General features: G+C 39.7%; 1 protein-coding gene and 1 long non-coding RNA gene across 3 annotated transcripts in view; one reads left to right on the top strand and one right to left on the bottom strand.

Annotated features, from left to right (window-relative positions):
* Positions 1–27,178, bottom strand: part of itgb5 (integrin, beta 5) — a 75,119-nt gene that overhangs the window by 5,243 nt on the left and 42,698 nt on the right. Inside the window, exons 12-16 of one of the 2 annotated variants that reach the window (XM_047370353.1) lie at positions 12,052–12,274; positions 11,348–11,448; positions 4,983–5,102; positions 2,951–3,117; positions 896–1,764 (exon numbers count right to left, since the gene is read on the bottom strand). In XM_047370353.1, coding sequence (XP_047226309.1) covers positions 1,675–1,764; positions 2,951–3,117; positions 4,983–5,102; positions 11,348–11,448; positions 12,052–12,274 — 701 coding nt within the window. In that variant the 3' untranslated portion in view covers positions 896–1,674. Of the gene's footprint in view, positions 1–895; positions 1,765–2,950; positions 3,118–4,982; positions 5,103–11,347; positions 11,449–12,051; positions 12,275–27,178 lie in introns of those variants that run through there. The other variant, XM_047370354.1, reaches the window with a different exon arrangement.
* Positions 1,702–26,803, top strand: LOC124871224. The gene is made up of 3 exons (XR_007038978.1): positions 1,702–1,815; positions 26,452–26,523; positions 26,675–26,803. It is a non-coding gene; the product is annotated as an uncharacterized LOC124871224 (long non-coding RNA).

The following is a 27,178-nucleotide window of genomic DNA, read 5'->3' as shown; positions in this document are numbered from 1 at the left end:
ACTTGTATATGTCATTCCCAAGATGAATTGACGCTGTATTGGCTGCAAAAGGAGGCCCTACACCATACTAATAAATTATTGTGGTCTAAAACCAGGTGTTTCAGTTTCATTGTCCAACCCCTGTAGGTACCTAATTTGTTTTCGTAGTTGCCCCTGTCATTCTGTGAGCCATTTATATTTTTAGGCTACTGTTACAACATAGCATTTCATTAATGAAGCAAAGGATTTATTCAGTCAGTATGTGCAAGTTATGACTATTATGCCATCTGTAAGTAGAAGGACCCTATGTAGATAAACTGCAGACAGGAGAAATGCACTCAAGACTTGGAGCATAATATTTCTAGCCAGTCATTGTATATTTTTGAGTTTTTCTATAGAGTGATGCTAGGTGCTATATCCTCAGCAATGTGCTGATAACATGCTGCATAGTTTCTTCATTGCAATTTGTGTCAATATTTAACGTCAGTTAATTCCACTCCGTCCTTATCTTCTAAAACCAGCTGCTATAAATAAACCAGAGGGACTGCCAAATAATTTGTTGAAACATCAGGGAAAGGATCAAACTTTTAAAAAATAGAGCATATGTTTTCACTAACCAAAAAAACAAGGTTACTTTGACCTAGAGATGTACTGAGAATTCAGCTGGTGACCACAACCGGACGATTTTCAGCACAATCAGCCTGACCGGTGACCCGCCTTTAGGAACTTCAATAATCCGATTTGTAAACACACCATAAGTGAACAATCCCAGATCGCACTAACAAGAACAGTCTTTGGAGCCTCTTACTGAGGAAAGAAGACAAAGTTTGCCACTTCTAATTTGAAAAAATGATGATCACAGCAGAAAGGACAGGAAAACATTTTCAATGCTCATTATATATCTTCATATATTTTAACTTAGAATCTGCAAAATTGGTATTGGCAGGTCAAACTTTACAAACAGTGGAGATCAAAAACTGGTAGCAAAATTCTGATTGGCGCTTCTCTACTTTGGACTCAAAAGGTCTGGCAGTTGGGTTCTCATTGTGTGTGTTGACAATATGAAACAATGCAGAGTACCAGAAGTACAGTCTAATTATGTTCAGATGTTAGAGGAGTATGTTAATGCCCTGCTATTTAGATTAATAGAAGAGACTGCAACTGCAGCATTTGAAAAACCCAAAAATCATCAAAGAAAAACATCTGTGCAAAATAAAGGTAAGACAGCTGTTGCTTAGTAAATATTAGTAGTATCAAATCATCATTACAACCTTCCTTAGAAATATATGCTAATTTTATGATGCAAATCAGAGCCCTGCTGAGTGAAAAGCTCATATTTCAAACACATCTTTAGTGTGTACAAAAATATAGAAATATAAGCCAATATTCTCAGAACATGCTGCTCTATGTGGTTGGAGTTAGGAGTTTATGTTGTGTAACTGCAGCCCATCTCTCTGTTCATTTTAATCCAGTTTAAATCGACTCCACACACTGAGTGGGACACATCTGCACGAATCTCCTCAGGAACTAGAGAAATACTACAGATTCACGTCTTCTGGACTCATTTCACTTCCGTCATTAGTGTGGGTGGGCAGAGATCAGAGGGAGGAATGTGTGCAGTCTGCTGTCCTCTTTGTCACCATCATTCAGGGGTCTGTGTGTTGGACCGGTCCTGCCGTGCCCCGTGCAGAGGGATCAGTGGAGCCCGCCATTGTAGGACTTCTCGAAAGTTTCCATTTCTGCAGAATGTGTGGAGACGGAGTTCTTGTACAGAGGGTTGGAAGCCTGAGAAGATCACAGTTGAGGAGAGGAAGTTACGTGGTGGCATGCGAGCGAGTGAGTAAGATATTTTTTTTCACTCATTTCAGAAATAAAACTTTTATTATATTGATTCATTCCACATACAGTGAAATAATTCAATCCTTTACTTCTAATAAAGATTATGGCTTACAGATAATGAAAACCCAAAATGGAGTGTTTTAGAAAATTTGAATATGACATGAGATCAATACAGCTAGGATATTTTAAACAAAAATGTCAGAAAAGTATGTACTGTGTATATGTATAAATGCATGTACGTACGTATATACACTCACCGGCCACTTTATTATGTACATCTGTCCAACTGCTCGTTAACGCAACTTTCTAATCAGCCAATCACATGGCAGCAACTCAATGCATTTAGTGATGTAGACATGGTCAAGACAATCTGCTGCAGTTCAAACCGAGCATCAGAATGGGTCAGAAAGGTGATTTAAGTGATTTTGAACGTGGCATGGTTGTTGGTGCCAGATGGGCTGGTCTGAGCACTAGAGCACCTTTGGGATGTGGTGGAACGGGAGATTCGCATCATGGATGTGCAGCCGATAAATCTGCAGCATCTGTGTGATGCTATCATGTCAATATGGACCAAACTCTCTGATGAATGTTTCCAGTACCTTGTTTAATCTATGCCACGGATTAAGGCAGTTCTGAAGGCAAAAGGGGGTCCAACCCGGTACTAGCAAGGTGTACCTAATAAAGTGGCCGGTGACTCTATGTATGCATGTACATACAGTATGTACTCTCACAAAAGAAATTAACCACATATCCAATAGAATAGTTAATGCTAAATAAACTAACTCAGAGGTTCCCAAATGTTTGCATTTAATTCATTCATACTGCATCCCTCACTGCTCCAACTGTACTGCCTTGCAAAACAAAATAGAAATAATAGAGCAACACTCAAAGTACAAAGGATCTCTAAACACAGCTATCTGCTGAACTGCTGCATCCAGGAAAAATGGAAAGGAATGTTTGGCTGCTTTAGTCTGTTCGTGCTGGGTCTGTCTCCAACAGAACGGTGCAGAAAAATGAACAGAAAGCAGTCCTGGTTTCAGCAGTTAAACCTGCAACCTAGTGCATACAGAACATCCAACATGTAGTTCTAGTAGAAAAGACACAAAGTGTTTAGTAAAGGTGTCTTCCTCACCATATGGTATCGGGCGCGTATGCGTGCGCTCTGGAAGCGAGCAAACTCTCTTCGGTCGTGTATGGTGATGACCAGTTTCCAGGTGGCCAGCAGAACCACTCCCACCAGCAAGATGGTGCCAACTACAGCCAGTAACACTGTTAAGGCGTTTGGGCCACTGCTGCACTCTGTGCCAGGAGTGAACCAATCAAACACATTACAAAGGAACATGTGATCAGTTTAAATTCAGTCATAACAGCAGAACTAGAGCGAGGCTCACTGTGTTCAGGCAGCTATGAAAGAGGATGAAAACTGATTAAATCACCAAGGTAACACACTCTGAAGATGACCTGCTTGAAGACTGAGTTTCTTCAAGAGGGTTTCCTCAGGTGAAGCAGTTGTTCTAGATTGGTTCTCTAGTCTTAAACTGTGGATAGGATTAAAGCAGGATTATTTAATCATGTCTTAACTGAGGACAAGATTTGCTGACCTAGCTTGTGCTCTCATTTCTAGAAGTTTGGTTTTAAGTCATGGTTTCATCAAATTATTGCATTGATCTCATTCTTCAGCCGGTTATATTTCCACACAGTAGGTAAAGGTACAGTTTGTTCTTATCAGAACAAACTTTGTGCATCTCACTGGGGTTTTTATACAAATATGAACTTTATAATATCAGTGAGCCTTTGGAACAGAGAGAAAAGTGGCTAAACTGCAACACCTCAGGCCTGGACATAGAACCAGGACCTTTATCACAGTGGAGTGGGTTATGGATCATCTGAATTCATACATCTTAGATGAATCATGCTCAACATCCTCAGACTGAGATTAGTCGCTTATTGAACTTATTTTGTAGAGCTTCCAGGTAATAAGATGTAAATGTGATTAGAAACTAAAGCTTTGTAGGAATATAATGATTCATTCTTTAATAGTCTGATTTAAGTTATTTCTAAATGCTCTGCCTGATAATGCCTTATCCTGATACTAAGCTGGGACCTTAATGTTATAATGTGGTGTGCTGCAGAACTAGAGCCCAGGTTCAGATCATCATTCTCAGATCCTTGTTCCAGCTTTTATGTAAGCTCGGGGTCACCACAGAGAGAAAATGTGGCTTCTCTGTGGCATGTGTTGTTCTCCATAATATTGCTCCTCTCAGAGGGAGAACAGTATGGATAGATAAACCTGACGATGACTATTCCATCATCCCTGCAGCAGTCCAGGATCAAAGACCGCTCCAGATGCATTTCCAGGAAGTATGCTGCTGCTTAGAAATCTCCTCAATGACGCAACAACTACAGCTAAATTGAAGACTCATTTTTCAATAATTTGGTCTTTAAGTTATCTGTCCCCCTATAGTCTCAGGGAAATGCTAGCTTTATGCCTACTTTACTGACACAGTGCTGTGAAAACGCATTAGCCGCCTTAGAGATTTCTTGTTCTCCCTGATTTATTTGATGTTTAAGAAATGATGAAACATTTTAGCAAAAAAAACTTTCCTAGGTACTTTTCCTTTTACAGAAAGTCATGCAGAGCTTACGCTGCAGTATTGTTTCCAGATTAACCTATCTATACTTCTCTGCTGGTTACTTTATCGATGCTAAGATAGAGAGAGGAAGCCAGCAGGGTCTGGCCATTTTACTGAGATTACCAGAAAGTCTGTAAAATAGTGTAACTTATATTTTAGTAGTGTAACCAAGGGTAAGATATGCACACTTAAAAATATTCAATAACGATCTAGTTGGGTCCAGACTAGACTAAATTTAGGTCTGGATCTGCAGCACAGTGCGCCATTAAGGGTGGGTGTCACATTCAGCACATGAATGTGTGTACTGCACAGGAAAAGCCCTTATTGTATTGACAAGCACAGCTGTATGGATGGATAAGGTGTTGCAACAAGGTGCAAAGACTAGGAACACACATGTGAAGGCAGTGTGTATTTCCAACAACATTATTTGATCTTCAGTAGAGTATTCGTTGCTGTGACACGTCACCCCCTGACTCTAAACTAATAGGATGTGATTAAAGTGACCAAAGTAGAACATTGTTCTTCACTGACCCGGCTCTTTGAGCGCGGTGAGTATGGACCGGCCGCTGGCGTGCTCAGAGTATGTGAACTTCATCACACAGTCGTTTTCTGTCTTATATAGGCAGAGGACCGCTCCAGGCTCTTCTTTTTCTGCAAGATAAAGAAAGACAGGAACATATTTTCAGGAGTTTCACTCATCAAAAGAAAAGCAGAAATAAAGAAAAAGGTTCATTTATGCCAAATGTTGCTATAGAAACACGTTTACACTTTGTTCAGATGTTTAGAAGAGGTGTTGAATAAAGGAGAAAAGGGATTCTGGCACATTGCCTGACTGTACTTGCTTTACAAGAACAAACCGCTCATTTCCTGATTGAGCCGCTCACATTGTATATGCTCTTGTTTTTAGTTATTCAATCATTCTCCAAACCTCACCCAGGAGGGTGAGGTTATTCTCCCCCGGCCCTATACTCCTCCTCCTCCCTCCATTCAAAAGGCCCTCTTCTTCTACTTCATGCACAAAGTATCTGGAACGTACATGTGGAGTCTATTAAGGGTTGCTCAGATGGCTGAAATAGCAGGGAATGCAGTGGAACATGTCAGATTTGGGCCAGGGCCACACTGGGTCACTGTGGAATGTTTCTAAACAACACGCAGAGCCATCAGTCTCAGCTGAGCACCACGCAGCTCAGAAACCAATGTAAGGTTATCGAGACATTTCCTAAACATCAAGGGACTGCTTCCTAATAGGCTGTGGGGAATTTAAGGATATGGCCAGGCACATCATAGACAGCCTTGATCTGCCAGAGTTCAGGCTCCACCCCCTGGCTTACTGAAATAACAGAATAGAGAGGCGGTGCTTTGGAGCAGGTATGTTTACTCAGTGGGTGGAGGCCAATGACTGTTGAATGTCTGGGAAGGATTTGAGTTTGAATAATTAGAACTCTTTGAACCAAATAAGAGGGTGCAGCAGGAGGTGAGGGCCTGGAATAAGACGCCTGCCACATAATACTATGATGGGCAATTCTTATTGGGTAATACAGAGCCCAAGCCCTGAACATCTCACAGAGCTGTGTTCAGTCTATCATCTAAACCCCACCAAGACACGACCTGAAGTGACAGACCAAGCAAGGAGAGCACAATAGGAGAAGCAGTCAAGGGGGCCATAATAACTCTTGAGGAGTTGTTGAAATGCACAGATCAGGTTGTAGAACAAAACGCTGCTCAAAAAAATAAAGGGACCACTCAAATAATACATCCTAGATCTGAATGAATGAAATATTCTCATTGAATACTTTGTTCTTGTCAAAACTTGAACAACGAACGAACCCAGAATGCAGACTAGCAGGCAGCATGACGGTAGGTGAAAAACGATTTAATAAAAAACAAAAACTCACTCTCAGAAGAGGCAGGAAAAAAACAATAAATGGGCTGGCAAGACAGACATGGCATGATTTGAAAATGATTCCGCGATGAATAACTTAACAGGTGTGTATTTATGGAGCGTGACCAGGTGAAACAAGAAGACAGATTAATAGGTGCAGGTGATCCAAATAAACTTAATTGACAGAAGAACAAAATGTGATGTGCTCAATCGGATTCAGGTCTGGGAAATGGGCGGGCCAGTCCATAGCTTCAATGTCTTCATCTTGCAGGAACTGCTGACACACTCCAGTCACATGAGGTCTAGCATTGTCCTGCATTAGGAGGAACCCAGGGCCAACCGCACCAGTATATGGTCTCACAAGGGGTCTGAGGATCTCATCTCGGTACCTTATGGCAGTCAGGTGAGCACATGGAGGGCCATGAAAATGCAGGTACTAACTGGGATGTAAAAATGTCTGCTGTCACTGTGGCTAGACAAAGGCATATATAGAATGACAGTTGACGGGGAGAGAAAATCGTCTGTACATGTGCCAACAGATTTAGATTGTCAAAAAGAAAAATACTAAAATTAGATGAGAATAGAGGATTCTATGTAGGATCCTCTAATGTTGGATTTGGAGCCAATAACAAATAGAAGCCATTTCTCCTATAATAAAACTCCTTGCAACGGATTTTTCTTTGCATCTGGATCATTCCAGCGCACCATCGCTGTCAGTGAGATCATCTGCTGCTGAATGCGCACAAACCTGATCATGGCGAAGTGAGCTCATTACTGATCATCCGCCAATGAAGTGCACACAGTCTGTGTAACTAATTGTACATCATGCAAATCACCCACTGTGCTTTGATGTTGATAATATAATTAATAGAAAAGAAATAAAGTCACTATAAGGGTGATTCAATCGTCCATTTGCAAACTGGACGCCAGCAGGTGAAAAACTACCATTTTAAGGCGGCCTATTCAATGTGGTGAAAAGACAGTTGTATGCTTTAACCTTGTCACTAAAAAAAACCACAATGTATTATTGACAGTAACATTGTGTCACTACGGTGCGATCGGAGCTGGATCAGTTTGATTATACTGTTTAAGTGTGAACATATGCCAGGGGTTGGTTTATACAGTGAAAAATTCTTTTATTTCACCAAAAAACAAATGAAACAATCAAACAGGTTGCATATTGTTCAAATATTAGCATAACAAAATAAACGAAATTAGTAAAATCATTGGAAAATAATTTATCTTTATACACATAAAAGTTCGATTTAAATTCTTTGCAGGACAGTTATGACGTTATGTTTTAAAAATTAGCAAAGCTATAATAAACAGATTACCAACTCCTGCAACTAACTATTTTAGGTTGCTAATATTACGTTCAGGCTTAAATATTGTGGCTGTTTTTTGATAAACTCCGAACTCTTCAAACAAATACTCTCAAAAAAAAAAAAAAAAGCCAGAACCCGGTGAATCCCCAAAAAGAATTAGAAGATCAACGGAGGTAAACCTCTAATAAATTAATTGACAGGCATGTTTGTCTGTTATATTGTTAATATTGATTGGCCACTTTGTTGCGAGTTAAGTCGAGCAACAGCTAACAAGCTGTGTGCGCTCCTGTGGTGTTGTTAGCCTAGACCAGCTGCCCCCGTGTGCACACCAATGGCAGAGTGCGTCCGCTACTCTGGACTCAGCTCTGCCCTCCTGGCAATAACCTGTAATCCAATATTTTTATTAAAGGTGAAGCAGAATGTAGTCTTTGCCTCGTTGGGTGTGCCCGGACCACAAACATAAAGCATCTGCTAGCAGAACAACTTCAAACTCAGCCTTCTGCATGGCTAATTACGAACTCAGAAGCACCCTGCGCAAATAAACAGAGAAGAGAAATAATCTCGTCAGGGCAGAGGCTGAGTTGACAAACCTGTTGCTGTAAATGGTAATGAAAAAGGATAACAAACTGTAACAGTTCAGAAAAACAGAAGCAGAGCGAAACAAAAGGAAATCAAAACAGCAACTGGATCATTTATAATAATGCAGTGTAACAATAGACAGGATCTGTTTGCTTTTCCTCTTGTTCCACTAGGAGCATTAGCAGCCAGCCAGTAGCACATGCATTTTCCTCTTTTAAATAGGGCTGTCTGATCCTCTTTTGCACCTGCGCCCACTTATTACATGTGCAATTTTTTTTTTTTTTTTGCGGAAGCAATTTAGGGCTCCCTAATTGGGATCTTTGAAGATCAGGTCCTTAATGACTTAATCAATCAGCTCTTTCTTGTTTGAACAGTCATGACCAAAACTATCTCACTTTACCAAAGAACACCTGAAAAGAATTACTGAGGACCCCTCTGCTTTCATAGATGACTGGGTCACTGGGTTGGTTCGGATCTTCTTTCTCCAAGGTGTATTGCTGATTAGTGACCCCATGATTAGACACCACAGACCACGTTATCCCTCTAAACCAGCACAGGCAAAACCCTGATAATTTTATAATGAATTAGCTATTTAATTAGCTTACTGCAGTCGGTGAATCTCCTTGAGTGGCCTAGCCTGAGCCTGATTTAAATTCAACAGATCATCTCTGGAAAAAGCTAAAATTATGCTAAAATATTATGCTGACGCTACTGGTGCTGTCCTCCCAAGCCGACTGAGCTTGGATCTGCAGAAAGAAACTGAGAGAAAAGACCTAAACAAAGGGTGACCCAAGCTTCTTGAAACGCCCTAGAAATCTTGAGACTATTAAAAAGTCCTGAAAACGTTTGTACGTGTGGTGCTCTCAAATTTATTTTTAATAAATCAGCAAAAATCTAAAAACTTACTTCACTTTGTCATTGTGTGATAACCTGATCTAAAAGTTTAAGGGAAAAAATAATTGAATCTATTTTGACACATGGATGTAATGTAACAACATAGAAAAAATGAGGATTACTGTAAATGTTTTCGGGTGTCCTGCAGATCAATTTATGCATGAAAAGTTAGAAAACAAACTGATTAAGTGGTATTTTGTACGATAATCTTTTAACCCAAGATTATCGTATAGTGAATCTCAGATTGTAGCTGGCATTGATTTTACCCACTCTGCTCAAATGAATGTGTCATAAAATGCTTTGCATTAGCTGAATTGCAACAGTCTCAGCTTCCCTATGGTATGCTAGGAGCTCAATAAAAAAGGTAAGCACCTGCAGACATAGCACAGTTATATAGATCAGACCTCGGGGATAAAAAATATTTTTTTTAAAAGACCAGCGATGAAGAAAAAAAACTGCTGAATTTAATGGCTAAGCCACTGAACGTCTGCCGTAAATTAGAAAAAAACCAGACCGTGAAAGGATGGAAGTAGATGCAGTGATGCCATCCACTGGCTTATGACCTAAGGTTTTAAATCCCCACAATCTGCATTAAGTTGTCACCATGGTGGTCCTCCTGCAGCCAGGATTAACCATAACTGGGCAAAATCTTTAAGGCCTTATATCCTTCATTAAGAGCAATGTCAGCAACTAGAAGTCGGCTTATGCTTTCCACCACAAAAAGGTGGATTAAACCCTCCACCTCAGTCTGGAGATGTTCAAGTGTCTCTGTCTTTTTTACCAGTCATGATAGGATGTATCGGAAGATGGATAGATGGATTGGACCCTCATCTGTTGCAAACTGGGCATTGCTCTGGTCTGTTGATGTAAAGAAAGAACTCACAATACTCCAGTCTACCTTCCAACCCTCACCTTTGATCACGAGGTGTGGAACATGATGGAAAAACACTAGATCCCAGACACAGTCAGCTAAAATTAACTTCTTCTGTAGCGCAGCCAGGCTCAGCCTTGGAAATAGAGTGAGGAGCTCCATCATTCAGAGGGGGATGATAAGTAAAGATACTGCTCCTCTACATTAAAATGAGTCAGTTGAGATGCTCTGAGCATCTGATCAAGAGGCCTTCTGGAGGCCTCCCTATGGAGGTTTTCTAGGCATGTCCCTCTGGGAGGAAGGGCTAACCTACATGATGAAGGGGACTGTATTTTCCTTATGGCCTCGGAAAACCTGTGGATTCCCCAGAATGAGCTGTTACTCCCATGACTGGACGGCAGGAAGACAACCAAAGTCAGACTTTTTCAAAGTAATGACCATAAATACAGTATATCGCCAAAAGTCTGTCTACGTTTACATGTACATAAACTTTGCTGACATCCTAGACCTAATCTATGAAGTCCAATATGTTGATTGATCCACTGTTGCCAGCAACAGCAACTTTAACTATTCTGCAAACATCTTCCAAGGTTAAGGATTGTTCATAGTTAGATGAGAAAACCAGAAGTGCAGCCTCCACTCTAATTCATCCCAAAGGTGTTCAAGAAGGTTGAGGTCAGGACTCTGAGCAGGCCAGTCAAGTTTCTCCACACTGGTTTCACTGGTCCTTAAAGTAAACAGTCAACTGTGAGTCTTTGAGGAGTTCAGAGTCAAGTTAACAGGGTTTTGTCCTCAGCGTATCAGGGATTTTTACCTTATCCTAGCCAGGACATTCTTGCTCTTGTTGTTTAGGAAAGGTGCAGTTAAACACTTTCATAGATTGTTTGGCATTTTCTTGTCTGTTCCCTCTCAGTGACAGTCAGTGAGCCAAAGCCACCCGTCATAGATAACTTCATTTTAGTGATAGTGTCAGAAGTGGTCATGCCATGCAAAGCAGCTTCCTGTAGGTCCCCAGGAAACTGAACGTTGTTCCAATGAATCCTGGAGCAACCTCTGCACATGGGCACCAGTTAAAAACAGATACACTGCCTCAATCGTTGATGTTATTTTAGTATCTTCTAGTTTAAAAAACTTAGATTAGTCTGGACAGGGTGGTCCAGACAGCATTTAATTTACCATGTGTGGGTTGAATGTGAAAATAGGGAAGGCTGAATCATAAAAGGTCCAATGAAACTTGAGTGTGAGAGGAGTGGAACCAGAAAAAAAGAGAAACAGACCTAGAATGTGTCTCTATAGCCCTAGATGGTGTGTGTGTGTGTGTGTGTTTCATGGTGCATTAACTCACTGAGGATCTCCACAGTTATGATTTTATCCTTGCACAAGCGCTGGCAGGTCTGGTTGTCTGCGAGCCGCCCCGAGTTGAAAAGCCGACACTCGATACATTCCCTGGAGCAGCGGGGACAAAGTTCACAGATAGGAGTTCACCAAGAACAATGAGCACCAATTTACTGCTAATCTAGCAGAAACAGTTCAGCTTTCAGTACTTTAAGTAGTATTTTCAGCCTTTGAATCCCTCTTACTATAAACTTAACTCTGCTGCGTTGGGCTTTGCTTTATATGTGAGGGTATTAAATAAATACTCAAGCTTTAACCCTTAAAACTATCAGGTTCAAGTGAGGGGTTTATGCTGCCAGGTTTGTTATTGTTATTTCTTTGTATATGGGAAGAGAAGGAGCAAAGACATGCAGAGAAGCTGCATCACACCTTTAATGCTGGGTAATTAAGATAATAATCATGTGACATGTCTGTGTAGAGATTATTATGCAGCTGGAATGGGACATGGCATTTTTACAGTGGGTACAATCAGCTCTAAAAACAACGAAAAACAAACTAACTCGGCCTTCCGTGACCCATAAAAATCCCGTCTATAAAATATATTTATAGAATCTTCAAATAGTTGTAGAATCATCTAAATCATGCAGAAGCAGTCCCTGATATTATTACTGTTTATTAAATACGGATTTTGTTTCTGTATGAGTATGATCCCACCTCTTGGTACCGCAGGCATCGGGGCAGGTGGGGCATTTTTCACAGGTATCTCCAAACGCCCCTGGCTCGGTGCACTGACAGCGGCCGCACACGCAGTTTCCTCGCCCGCTACACATCTTCCCATCATCTGAGAAGCAGAATGACGTCTCTGTGGAACAGTTACAGTTGTCGCCAACATAACCGGCGTGGCATTTGCACAGCCCACAGTGGCATTCTCCATGACCTGGAAAAGACAGAAAGAACAAGACAATCAGAGATGGAAGCAAATTAGACCACGACTAAAACAAGGTAGGTCTGCCACTGGTGTGCTGCTCTGATACTATCCACAAACACCATGTCACATGACACCTTGAAGCTGGGCCTGAGATGCCTTTTAGACATCTTTTTAAATCTGCATAATGATGGTGGTATCATAGGAGCTGACATTAACCCCCTACTGTTAAAAACAGTCAAGTTGGCAAGTAGGTGTAAGGTGGGGTGCATCTCTCTGCCTCAACTATTTGCAGCCTCCAGCAGGTTTTCTTCCACAACTGCCCTGTGTTTAGCTCAGGTAACCTTCAGCTCTGACCAGTTTCTAGGTTCCTGCTGAATACAAGAAAGAGTGCAACAAGTTCAAAAGGTTTTCTTTTTTCTTATATGACAAAAACAGCTTCTTCTTCTATCCCCAACGTAGAACTTCTCTTGGATTTCTTTCAATAATAGCTTTCATTCTGCCTCTTTTCCATAAAGGCCAGATTTCTTGATCTCTGGTGAATGCATGTTCCTCAACTCTTCATCGTGCATTTTCTTCACCAATGTTCTACAGCAACCCAGAACATTTGGATTTACACTGAGATTGAATTACATCTTTGGACTCTATTTTATAATTTGGTGACCTCGCAAAGTAATTAGTTACACGTGATTTTATTTAGGGGTGTGAGAAAAAAATGGGCTTGATACTTATTGACAGCATTTATTTTTCTTGATAAAACGTTTTTGAGAACCTTTTATTTTTTACTTCACTGTTATACAAAACTACACATAAACGCCAAATGAAACACACTGAGGTTTGTGGTTGTATGTATGAATAATAATGAGTATTTTTGCAAGGTACCGTATTATAGTACGAGCAAGTCAAACAAACAGATGACTTTGTGCCTGCTGTTGGCAAATCTTTGGACTCATTTTAAAGTCCTCCCTTCCCACTTAACTCCACTTCAGAATCCAGTAGGAGATCCAGTGGGATTTGCCAGCTGCTCTACAGTTTGCACAAACAAACACCTCAGCAACACTTTCTATAACAGAGGTGTGCTACTTTATGTGTCACTAATTTAATAAGATACAAACCAAATAGAAATGAAAATAAACTGTTCATATCTACTAGAAACCCAGAAAGGTGTACGTTCCCATGAAACACAAGGTTAACAATACTGCAGACTCAGTGAAACACTGTATAAGATGATATTTAATAGTTATTAAAAATGATATGACTAATGATTAGGAGAAAACTAAAAGGACCAAAAGAAGCTGCAGCAGCTGGATCTCTCTAAAATCACATCTGCTACCATTGCTGAGCCATCTGCCCTTTCAGGTTCACAACCATTACCTTATCTGACTGATAAATCAAACAGCAGACTGGTCTCCAGGATCCTAACTGACTCCTTTTGGCTTTAAAGGAAACTGATTTGCCTCGATCTTCAAGGAGCGCTCTCCATTTAGCACAGGTCATCCTCATACTAGAGGAGTCCTTGATGGAACAACTGGATTCAGATGAGCACTTCTAGCAAACCTATTTCTCACCAGACCGTCCACAAAGACCTCTTTCATTAGGCTGCTATCTTAGCTGGATAAAGGAAAGAGAAACTTTATCTCCAAAAAATGGACAGGAGTCACTATAAAAAGTTCAGTTAAGGAACAAACAGGAGGATTCATTTGTCCTGCATCAAGTCAGATGTACTGCAGCAGATGTTTGCTTGGGACCCAAAGAAAAACGGGTGATAAAGATCCTAAAAATTTCAACTAAGCTGAACAAACTTCCACCTGGAACTGAATAAAAATCAGTTCTCATTTAATAGCCAGTTCAGTCATTTGTTTTCTATGGAGCCTTCTTTGATAGGTGGGTGATAGGCTGTGGTGGTTGGCTGTTGGATATACTGGTCAAGGGAAACACTGTTAGTTTCTATTTAACAACACAGACAGATGGCATCTGATTCACCAAAACACAGCAATATTTTCAAACTTGTTCCATCAGAAGCATCAACGATAAATGATCAATCTCTCCAGGGGTAAAACCCAGGAATCTGCTCTGTCTCAGCAAACCTCAACAGAATGCCTGCTATGTGTTTTTCTAACTCTCCCACCCATATGTGTATGGTATCTGATTCTGAACCCGGACAATGCGTATTTAACTAGAAGAGTCAAGTTTTATGAAATTTATGCAAATTTAGCAAATGCTTGATAAGGATTTATATTATTATTATTTTTTTTTCTCAGTAAAACCAAATCTTGAACTTTTAAATACACTGAAGATGGAATTATAATCTAACAGATGAGTGCCGACTGTAGAGGAATTGGATCCCTTGTCAATTAAATCACAGTTTAGGAGTGGTGGCCGTTTCTGTCCAAGAGTCTTCATAAAAGTTGAAAACATTTAGGAAGTGAATGCAGGGCAGTGAGGAAGAAAAATAAAGCATTTTATTTAGACCAGTTCCCCAATGAGGTCGAGGACTTCTCCATGTCAGGAAGAAGTATGTTGTCTGATCATCAGTCGAGTGGTCAGCGTTGTGCAACACTTTGTCTGGAATCTCAGACATGCTGTAACTTTAGTTTTACACCAAAGATTTAAAGCTGTGCAGATTTCAAGAGGAAAAACAGAGACTGCTCCCATTATTCTGGTATTTTCTAACAAAAGAGTCTGCTGCACCACTCCCAGTCCTTGCTCTGAGGCTGCCATGATGAGAGGCATGTGGCTGATTCATGGCACCACTGCTGGGAACATGTCCTTAAATGACTGTTTTGGCACTCAGAGGGTTGATGGGGGTTTTTATACCTCTAAGTGTGAAAAGGATAAAAGGAGTGCAAATGCAGCTGCTTGCAGCCCTGTAGTCCATAAACACTAATTGCTTATTGCTCGCTTTTGGAAAACCAGGAAAAACTCTTGGAACAAAAGGTGTAATTTCATCACTGAATCACCAGAAGGTTTTAAAAGAGAAGTCCTTAAACATTTTTACAGATTGACTGAATGGTCTTATCCCTACTACTCACCCCACTGAGCCACAGTAACCCCACATATAGCACAAGAGTGGGGCACACACACATGTGCTTTATTAAACATAACTTCATCTATGGCTTGAGTTCTTTGCATGTGTTACCAGATGTTACCAACATCTGGACAGAATCTGATATCAATGGCATCTTTATAAAAATATACATTGGTGATGTGTTCAATACGTATATGTACATTTCTTAATTGCTTGTCAAGTATGAACTATGTAAACATCTGAGGACATCAGACACCAGCTTCCTCAGTGTTCCCGGGACCAGAACCAAACAAGAAGAGGCACCCTTTAGTTTCTATGCTCTTCAGTTTTAAAACAAACTTCCTGAAAACCTGAGAAGTTCAGAAACTGTGGGCTCTTTGGATCAGGACTGAATGTTTTATTGTCCTCAGCTGGATTGGATCTAAGAATCTCACTAATGATCTGTTTGTCCCATCACTGATGAGAGATTAAAGCATGGGATTGGAAACTAAATAGGATTAAATTTTGGGTTTTTAATGATAAATATAATGATGTAATAAATGTGCGCAAATTTTCATTTTTGATGGATTTTTTTGTCATCTAAATATGACCAGAATTATACAGTGGATGTAAAACGTCTACACCCCCGTTCAAATGCCATACCATGACAAATCATCTGAGAATATTTTACTCACAGTGTGATATTTATCCAGCCTTCTTCAGATTAATGCATATTTTGTGATAGATTTGATTCATTCTGAGCTCTGGTTTTCTTTTGATGAATAATTTTGTTGATTTAGATATATGCTTAGTTTCATGCGGAAAAAAATTAATCTTCAGATTTCTAGCAGAAATATTTCAATTTTGGGTCAAACGGGCTGGTTTATATAACTGTTTATTATTTTATCCACCTTCACATACAGTCCAGTTTAATCTAAATGACTGTAAACCCAAAGCATGATGCTGCCCTCACCATGTTTCATTGTGGGTATACTGTTCTTGTGGTCTTCTGCCTTGTTGTTTTTGTGTCCAACATTGTGGTCAGCGGTTTCATCAGACCATAATATATTCTTCCACATGGTTTTTTGGGATTTTAGCCATGCCTGGATGGTTTCTTCGAAAGAAAATGCTTTTTTTTTTTTTTTTATGTTCCCACTCCTGACAGCCTCCCTCATTTTTTTTTTTAAATAATTACGAGAAGTGTTCACTTTTACGTAGGTCAGTGTTGATCAATAGTCTCTCGAATTATTGATGGATATCCTTATGGTTCCAAGGTTTTTATATGGTGCAGTGGAAGTTTTTTTTTTAACATTTGTTTTTTTTGTATGAAATGCTTTGACATCATATGTCAAACGTAAAAGATTTGTTATTTTAAAGCCTCCCTATGAGTTCCTGTGTACCGCTTTGGACTGCCTTGTACAGTAATGGTTCTATATGAATGAATGTAATTTTTTTTGCTAAGTTGCAGGAAACGCGAGGAGAAATCGAATTTGTGTTTGTAGAGTACAAAATCTTGCATTCTCAAAATGCTGGAGTAATCAGAGTTTAGAGCAATGCAATCCTGCCCCTCCACCACCTACTGCTGCACACTGCCGGTCAGCTGGCTTCATTAAGCTACTACAGCTTTCCCTTACAAAAAAAAAAAGAAAAACACTAATCCTCTTGTTCATTAAGATGTAAAGTTGAAAAGCTGAAATCTCCCCACCCATCACTCTTATTAAATCTACAGTTGGCAAGCTATAAGAGGCACCTGACTGCAAGCTGGCTTCTGCATCAGATAGCTGAAAATGAATGATGACTCTGGATTACAGTCATAAGAAAGACTACAAAGGAACATTAATGGTTTTAAGAAAGTCTAGAAAAAGCAAATGTTCGATCGGTTCCATCAATGCTTAATCTAACTATATGTCGAGCTTAGATTATTGCTTGTCTACAACAGTGAAAAGAACAAAATCAAGTGATGAGGTGTTGGTTGTAGTATGTGTTGGACCTCTGATTGATCTACCCATAAGCCCATCGTCTTCAAAACTCCGTGCTTTCTAGGTTTTTGAAGGGATGACAAGAAGAATGTTAGCACAGAGGTCCAAACTAAACAATTGTAGTGGAACAGACATCTAGAAGACATGTGTTTTGTGTTTCTGAACTGAACACTACAGCCTTCTTTACAAATTCAAAACACATAAGAAGGTGGAACAAACATTTATCTGAAAAACTTTGTGTATTGTTAGGTATGAAATGGTTCCAAAGAAAGCTCAATGGCTGAGGAGAAATAACCTGGTTCTTGCAGTGCTTTTATTGAGCCTTTTGCTATCATTGTAAAAAGACAGTAAAACCCATTTAAATTACAAGATTTTATGCATTTCCTGAGAATTTAGCACCTTACATTATTGTGATGAAGCCTAAACATAGCTCTGTAAAAACATCAATCAGGCAGGTGCTGGCTCCCTGTTTTTAAAATGACAGAATTATGAATCTTCTATGCAGTAGATGGATGGTCTTAGGCTTAAATACATTGCAGAGTTGCTGGTCACGTGGATGGACTGGCAACTCGATTAGGGTGCCGCCCTGGACAGGTTAATTACACCTCTACACTCTAATTATCTGCACCTTTTTTCAAGTTAATATCATACTACTAAACTACTCATCCTATATGTCACACTGGCAGCTGTAAAAGTTGCATTTATAGGATCAGAATCCAGTTCAAGTGTTGCTGTTGCGGCCTGGGAATGCATATTTCAAAGAGACAGCATGGGTTTCAAAAGCACGTTTAAACAGGCTTACGCAAATAATTGGAGCTTATATAAAAACCTAAGGCTGCTAAGTCACTTTAGTTGGAGTAAAATTAAATCTTTAAAACATACAGCTCAAATAAAGCTGTCATGGCACCGTTGAAGAAAACAAATGTGCATAGATAGGTTGAAGTGTGGAAGAGTCCTGGATGTGCAAAGAAGTCTTTATCTGGTTTACATTGTGCTGAACTCAGTAACCCTCATCAGGAATGCAGTGCATGTTTGATGGGATGTGGCAGCTAGCAGAGTGTCTGGATGTTGGGTCGTTTGGTTCCCACTGCTGTGAAGTGTGAAGAGCTCTCACTTCCTGCAGAAGAGCTCAAAGAGTTGCCTGTGTCCCAGAAGCTGGTGTGTGTGTGTTTGTGTGTGTGTGAGTTGAAAGAAAACATAAGGCAGCAACCTCCGACTTCTCCAGCTCCACTCTGAATCTTGGCCCTACGTCCTGCTCTTAGGAAACGCTGCCCTGGATATTTGAAATGCTTGCGGTCTTGTAGACTTTGCCAGGGTGACTGAAAGAGTTTCGGATAAAGGAGAGCGAAGAGGAAAGTGGTCCTTCTTTGGGGACACTTTCCTGTGGAAAATTCTGGAAAGCATGTTTGAGTAAAATTGTTGGAAGAAGGCAGACATAAATATGAACGGAGGTTTATTACTAACCATCTAAATATTACAAAGAGACAGAAATATCTCTCAAAAGAAAGATTTTTCATATTTCTGGACAATTCTACTTGACGGTTAGGTACACTGAGGAACCCATTCATCCCCAGAGGAAAGTAAATATTTCTAAAATAAAGAAAACCATTTTCCTAAACACAGTGCAAAGCTACTAAATTAATCTGAGCTACAGCAACAAGAGTCATAAGATATAGTTTCTGTTGAGCAGCAGTGCAATGATACAATCAGCCTATGAGATGAGATGATACAGGATATTGGGTTCATGAAAACAAGACAACAGCTTTACAATTTTTCGTACAAAAATTATTTGAATGCATATCAGTAGTACTGAGATGCATTTAGCATACATGAAACGCATAACGCTGAAGAGCGCAGAGACATCAAAGATCGGAGGACTTCACCCAGGGATAGTTTGATCAGTGCAGAATCGCTGGTTGGTGTGTGTGTGGGTTGCTGTAACTGAAACTAGTATGTATTAAAGGAGTGTTTTTTTTATCTCCATGTTTGCTTTTTACTAGTACACGTTTTGAAAATCACAAACTATGTTTTAATAAGAATTATAATTCAGTATAGAATGATCCAGTTCAGGCATGTTCAGTCAAAGCATTTTACAGTTTGAACTGAAGAGGAGGTTCCATGCTAACCTCTGCATAGTAGCCACAGGTTCAACTAAATACATTTTGTTAAACTTATTTGTAGTTTCCAAATTAAAATAAAGGTGAATAAAACCCCTAATAATGCTTTAAAGAAACTGTAGGCAGGGTGACATGAACCAGTTCAGGTTTTATCAATAAAAGTGTTTCAGATTAGGAATGAGAAGCTACCAATGAGATGTTAACTTTATTGTTAAGCAGGCAGTAAAGGACAATAACATTCTTAGAGTGATTTTCTGACTCGTCTTTTAAGCTAGCCAAATGACTGACCACAAACACTTCCTGCTAAGCTAGCAATCATGCTACCTGTTACTAGATAGGCTTGACAAGAAAGAATTCTTTCAGATGAGGAATTTTACGAGAACACCTTTACTATTATATTTTATCACTAAACTCTCTGGTCCATTGACATAAAGTTCTTCCATCTTGCTTGTTAGCAAGTTGAATCTAGCTCTTTAAGAGTATCCTTCAATGCTGTCCAAGGAAACATTACTTTTAAAACACACAGAGCTACAGATGTTTGTGATGAAAGAATTTCAAACAGAAAGTAGGGGTGGACATTGATAAAAATAATTGGTCTGGGAGACAATCTATATTTTCATGCATCAAGATGCCGACCTGGATGATTCAGAAGCTGATGCTTTTAATAAGAATTAAAACAGTGTATTACTACAGGAATCAATGATGTTACTGATAAAAAGAAAAAGGCTTGCATCACTTTTCAGTTCAAAAAACATGCTTCAACAGCCTCATCTATTCATTTGTTCAAATCACAGCACATATTCTGATCCTATTTTCACGAACAATAACTTATATGTTCTAAAATATACCTTGACTTCATACAGCATGAGCCTTCAGATATTAATGGCCTCATACAGCATGTTGTGCATGTTTTATTGTCACACTTCATTTCAAAAAAGAAAAAATGTCAAATGAAAGAGAGCTTTGCACATTAATTTCAGAGCAGCCCAACAAACCCAGCATGCTGCCCCTCCCTGAAGCTGAGAGGCAACACATACTGTGGCAGCAGGCCCTCAAACGACATCCTGACAGCAGATCAATATCACCATAAAACACTAAATTATACAGAGCTGCGGGATTACATTACAGCTCAGACAAGGGCTTAGCCTGGCCTCTAAATCTTAGTCTCACTTTGGGTTTAAATGAAAAAACATGCAAAGGAAATTCTGTAAAAGCTGCTCTCAGACTGCAGTGTGGAATGAAGATCATTTCCTCTTTAAAAAAAGAGGACTTTTTAAATATTCAAGGTTCAGAGAGGAAACATTTGCCAAGACCCTCAGGGGACTGGAATAGATTCCTACACATTTGTGGTCATTCAGTGACACAAAAATATTTCAACTACACAAACCAGAACCTGGAGACAGAAGAGACACAACATGAGGCAAAAAGACAAGCAGCAGGGAAAGCCTGTAAATATGCCTGGGGTGATGGCAGCTTGTATAAATATGGCCAATCAGGGAACAGCCAAAGTGCAGCTGAGGCACAGACATTTTTCCATAAACAGTTTACAGACAGGACTTAAGAAAACAGTCCGCCACAGCTGAAGATATGCTGCCGGCTCATCCGATGAGTTGGTCAAAGCTTGCTTAACGTCGCTCTGATTTTGTCCCAATATGAGGAATGATCACTAATCTTCCTTCAGGGACAAATGGCTAGAAGACATTCTGTTCTGATAGGACAGAGACAACAAACAGTGATCCTGCTGTCTGTCGACCCACATTGAGGCGCCGCTTTGCACGGATAAAAAAGACAGAAAGGGGAGTCTCTTTAAGATATATTTATATTAGAGCTGCAGCAGAAATAAACGGACTGATTAACATAACCAGTTGGTTTCATCTTAACCTACTTGGCCTTTACTTTCAAGCCAAACCTCTTAAAACTCTGATTATCAGCATCAAAATTAGTAGAACAGGAAGCAAGCGTCTGTAAAAATACATATACGTAAAGGAATATGTAGGAAATAGGGTGCTCCAATCAGATTCAAGCAGAAATATCACCATGTTAAATAATTCAAACTCTGATTGTATTACACTGAACAAAAAGTGGCATGAGCGCAAGTGTTGTTGTCATAGGAAGGAGTTCTGCTGCAGTGCATCATGTAGTGGAGTTAGTACAGGCTAAGTCTCACCAAGAAAAGCACCTCTTTGTTAAGAAAGTTTTAAATAGAGTAAAAAATACTCAGTGTAAACTATTTATATATCATCAATGTGCTGACAAAGGAAGTCAGAGGAAGCACAACAAGTTGTAAAAGAAACTGTTATTTTCTACCGAGACGTCTGTTATCCATTCATAGGAACAATGCACCAACAAAGGTCAGATGGTTTTCAGCTCGAACAGTCAGGTTGCAAACTACAAACTTGCCCTCCTTCTGCCCTGGAACGGCAAAAAATCATCAGCAGGTCAGAACTTTACAGAAATCGCAAATCATCATTTTTGGCCTAAAAATAAATGAACAAACACATAAATAAAAGAAAACTGACTAATGTATCTGTAAATCAAGTGCTAACTGTTTTAGGAGATCCAAAGAGAAGGATAACTGAAGTGCCACTCTTTTCTTTTAGGTCTTGACCATACCTAACCACTGAAACTAACAGCTCAGTGCAACAAAGGGAATACAACAGCCTGGAGAAATGAAACCTTTACTTAGGGAACAGAAATCTGGCTGCCGGAAACCAACATCCAGTCTGGATGATGACCAACACCCAGCTACAACTGATATAAAAAAAAAACCTAAAAACCCACATTGGTCTGTCACCTTACCCTAAAAGGATAAACTCATTAAAAAACACCCATAAATTATTTATATATCAGGAACCATTTCAAGATGCAGAACTGGTGTCTATCCTCACTGCTCCATTAAGGTCTAGGAGGGTGATGTAAGAAATTCCCAAGTTGAACCATCCAGGACTGGATGTCCCACCAAATTCCCTTCACACACAGGTCAATCACTGTCAAGGTTTCCCATCAGGCACTACAGGCCTCAGTTAGCACAGTAAATGTAGAAGATTAAGCCAGGACAGCTAGATTGCAGTGAACCAGGATGACCTGTTTGAAAGGTTTGTCAGGAGAAAACCTCCTTTCTCTCCAAAGGACAAAGCAGAACAGCTTAGGTTGGTGAAGCTGCATCAAAAACAGACCACTAGGGTTTTGGAACAATGTTCTTTGTCAAGACAAAAGCAAAGTGAAAACCATGCTTCAATAAAACCAATAGCATGTTTTTAAGCACGGTGGAGGAGGGATAATGATTTGGGATCATGGCATTCCCTGTTTAACAAAGTATTCTCAAGTCAAATGTGAAGGTATTCATTCTTACAACCAAACAGCAGACTCCAACACAGCAGCAAATTACACAGAATGGCTGAAAATGTAAAGAATCATTGGAATGGCCTACTCAAAGTCCAGAAAATGCTTAAAATGTTTAAAATACTGCAGAAACATTAAAAAGGTGTAGGCAAAAACTCTTCCAAGGCAATATGAGACTGATGGTCATATAGACAATGATTACCTGACACTACTTCAACACTATAGTCTAAAGGATATGAGCAATAAACAGATGCAGGCTACTGAATCCAGACTTATGTTCAACGCAGAACAGAAAGTTGGAAAATATGAATTAATTATGGGAGCTACATCAATGTAGCAGAACTTTACAAACAATCATGAAAAACAATCATGGGGTTGCAAAGGCCCAGCATCCAGACCTCAACCTAATCAAAAATCTGTGGCTGGAAGCATCAAAGAACTGAAGCAACATTGTGAAGAAATGTGGGCCAAAGTTTCTCCACCAGCTGCAAGGGACTAATTAGGTCATACAGAAGTGGACCAGTGAGGGTCAACTTGGTTTTCATAGTCAGCAAAGCTTCATGAACAACGAGGGGTTTCCATTTTTCACATGACAGTTACAGCAGCATCAGTGGCCAACAATTAACAGCTTGCAGAAGTTCCAACTTCATATTAGACCAACTACATAAAATGAGTTAAAGCAAGATGAGTCTTGCAACAGCTCACTTCCCAAACAGCACAGACACACATTAGGCTCTTAATGAACCTTTGCAGACTGACCATCAAACTAAATAAAATGTTGTTATCTGCAGACCACAGCGAAAACAAAACACTGTCATGTTTATGCCCAATTAAACTGTTAGACATTAGTTTAACAGCAACTTTATGTCCTGCAGTGTAAGATGTGTAAATGGGTTGTTCAGTAAATACATCATATCTGTCTATGTGTTATTTTATAGGCCTCCCTGGGGGTGACACAGTTTTAAAAATGTGGGTTGGTAAATTGACAGGCCAAGACAAGCTCTCCCCTTCCAGCAGAGCCAAACAGAGTTCATTATTTCACTAAGGTAAAGACTTCCTTCCTCTGGTGTCAGGCCGCCTTTATCTGCAGCAGACAGGAGAACACCAGAGCAGCGTTGGGCAGGTGTTGATTGCAAAGACAGCACACATAGCTGTCAGACAACAATGATCAGCAGGGACAAACTGTGTTTTCTTTTAGTTTCCGCTGAGCGTCAGAATCACAACATGCCTCAACTGTCACTGACATTACTCATCTAAAGATTTTAACCAAACTATGTCAAACAGTGCAGGGGAGATTCTTTAAGGATTCATATGCCTTCACAGTTGCCATGTTACAATCACAAACTTTAATGCGTTTGTTAGATAGACCAAGACAGTGTAGTGATTAATTGTGTAATAAAAGGAAAAGGATACATGGTTTTAAAAATTGTCTTTTAAATAAAAATCTGAAAGGTGTGGCAAGCATTTCTATTCAGAGAAACAGTGAAGATACCTATGGTGACTCTTGAGTAGTTGCAAAGATGCAGAGTTCAACTGGTGCAATCTGTTGACAGGACAACTATTAGCTATGCAATCCACAAATTTGGTCTGAATAGAAGTGTAAGGATTGTCAAAAGGAAGCCATAAAGCGTACAGATCTATATTTTGCAGGTTTAAAGCCAGAGAACATCATAATGTCGTCCTATTAGTTGAAGGGATGCTACAATAACAGAAGCTTGAGTATACAGGAGCCATGCTTCTTATCAATAAACAGACAGCCTAACAACCCCATTCCGAGCCCTCTGTACCAATTCACATCTATGGAATTCCAACTAAATATTCAGCACAGATATGCAAGTAATCTGTGTTGCATATTTAGACTCTTATTTATCGTGTTATTGATAAATAACAAGGAATGTGCAAGGAAAAAAACATTCTGGCCTAGGACAAACAAACACCGACATCCTGTCCTGGGACATATTAATCTCCTGATGTGTCTGAGTTCCATTGAGCTCAGTGGTGTTGATGTTGGCCTAACAGTGGTGCTGCTTAGTGACTGCATTTGGGCATGGTCGTCCAAGGTGGAAATAAAAAGACAGGCTGGGTCGGGACAACATTAGAATTCATCCAGACCAGCATTGACTTTTTTCCCCCACTTTGTGACCCAACCTTAAAACTGACCAATCTTCCAAACTGTCCATGACTTTCACAAGTTTATTGCTCGATTTGTCTTAAACATTTAGATAATTGAATACTTCTGAGAAGGTGCTGTTATAGAAAGGCATCATACAGTAACAATCACAGGGATGGAATGCTTTAGCTGCAAACTTGGACCTCCTCATCCAAGCTATTTAAGTCTTATTTTTGAAGCAATGAGGCTCATATTAAGTAGAGATGCAGTAAGAAACCAGCTAGCTTCTGGTCATACATCATACAATTTAGCTTAAGTGACCGTGAACAGTGATCTTTTTCTAATTTCAGCTACCATACCATACGAAGCACGACTAGGTTGCACTCAAATTTCACTCTTCAGTATTGATGCTGTACTTCAGAAAAGAAAGCTGAATGCCAGATATCAATATCGGTGAGGTGTGAGGTTAGAGGAAGCACCGAGATTGGAAAAACTAACGTAAAGGAAAACTGCTTTACTGCAGCATGTTGAGACATGTCTGTGGATCATTCTGGCTCTCTCTCTGTGTGTGTGTGTGTGTGTGAGAAAGAGAGAGGCTTTAATCAGCATCAGCAGGTTGAAGGTGAAATCTGCCACAAAATTTGGATCAATGCATATGTAACATTAATACAACTTCTATCAAATCCAGCTGATTCCATGTCCTGGATTCTGAATTCAGAGGCTCTTCTTTATTTTTTATTAACATAATGTTGGAACTACAGCACAGTGTGGATGGAACATCAAGGAAGCAGCTGGAATTCTTTTTACCCCAGAGATTACGACATTAAGATGTTAAAGCGTGACGATCTTCATCAGGTGCTGAGACTCCAGCCTCTGGGGGCCTCTACCTACTTCAAGAACACACATAGGACTGAACTGGCCCCAGCTCAGTGGACGTCACAGGGAGCTCTGAAAACTGCTGTGGACTGTCACAGATTTTGTTTTCCTCCTTCTCCTCAGTTCCCATTCTAACCCTCAAAAGGAACAAACACAAATCCAGCGGTCACTTGATTATCTAAACAGACACATGCAGCTTCTGACTTCTAAAGGAACTTCCTGAGCTGTAGCAAATGCTATGAGGTCAGTCTTTACATTCAACTGCCTTTGCATCAGATGTGGGGTTGAACTAAATAATCCACGGTGTAAAGTGTAAACCAGTGTTTAATGCAAGTATTTAATGCAAAAATGATGTGGTGTCAAAATACACAATAAAACCTGAGCATACAGCTCTGTGAAATGTGGTGAGTTAACTTGTTGCAGATGGTAAACATGGGTTCTTCTATTGTCTGTCCTGGTAAGAGGAGATGGTTCATCTCTCAAGAATCCTCTAACTGGAGATGCACTGAGAAATGTTATGCTTGGCCTGTCCTGATTGGTGATTCTTAACACCATGCATGATCAGATCTAACAACAACACCCTTCAGTGTGGAAGCAGTTACTGATCAAGAAAGACTGACATGTTCAGTTTTCTTTAGAAGCATGCTGGCTCTTCATTCAGTCTGCTACTACTAAAAAGCAAAGTAAGACCTCAGTAGAGAACAGAAACTTTAACATATTACATTTATACATTTGTTCTGTTTTATCTTTTTGAACAGTCCAATTCTATCTGCCATGGATCGTGTTGTATTTGGAAATCATGGCTGAGCGCTGGAAACCTCTCAGTTAAGGTAAGGGTCTACTAACTCTACAGGGAATAAAAATGGAAAATGCTGTTTACAGTTAGTAATGCTAATTAATAGCCTGAGCTAATTAATATGAGATACTGAAGTCAGTTTAAAATTTGAACTCTAATCATTTTGTCTTTTTCTGAATTTACAGCAACATCCAGTTTTACTGCAGAGCTGAGTAACATTGACCGCTCTCGTACACACCCATGGTGATGATGCCTCTGCTCTTAATATGAAAATTAAAGATTGTTCAACGCAGGAGTCCAGCTTAAGGTTTCTTAACGGTAATAATAAATGAACAAATGATTTAACAGTAAAACTCTGCCCTTTCAAAACATCAAGTGTAACATTACTGTTATTGTTGTAAATGTAATGTAGAAATATTTTAATATCCTGCAATACAGAACACTTCTATGCATTAGATTGTGCAAAAACGTTAGTGAGCTACAAGGTGTCTTGTAAATAAATGAAAGGAGATATGTTGTATCATCTTAGAGGTTCACATATCTGTAAATAAAGCCAAACTGTTTCAATACATGGGGAATTTTACCCTAAACGCATCATCGTGACACTGATGGAGTGGAAGAGTGGGCGATTTTCCATGCCAAACATGAACACAGCATTGCACACACAAGAGCGTAATGACGTCAGTAGC

The sequence above is a fragment of the Girardinichthys multiradiatus genome, chromosome 7 (assembly GCF_021462225.1).
Source record: "Girardinichthys multiradiatus isolate DD_20200921_A chromosome 7, DD_fGirMul_XY1, whole genome shotgun sequence".
In the NCBI taxonomy this organism is placed as follows: domain Eukaryota; kingdom Metazoa; phylum Chordata; class Actinopteri; order Cyprinodontiformes; family Goodeidae; genus Girardinichthys; species Girardinichthys multiradiatus.
This window is presented reverse-complemented; position numbering and strand designations above follow the sequence as displayed.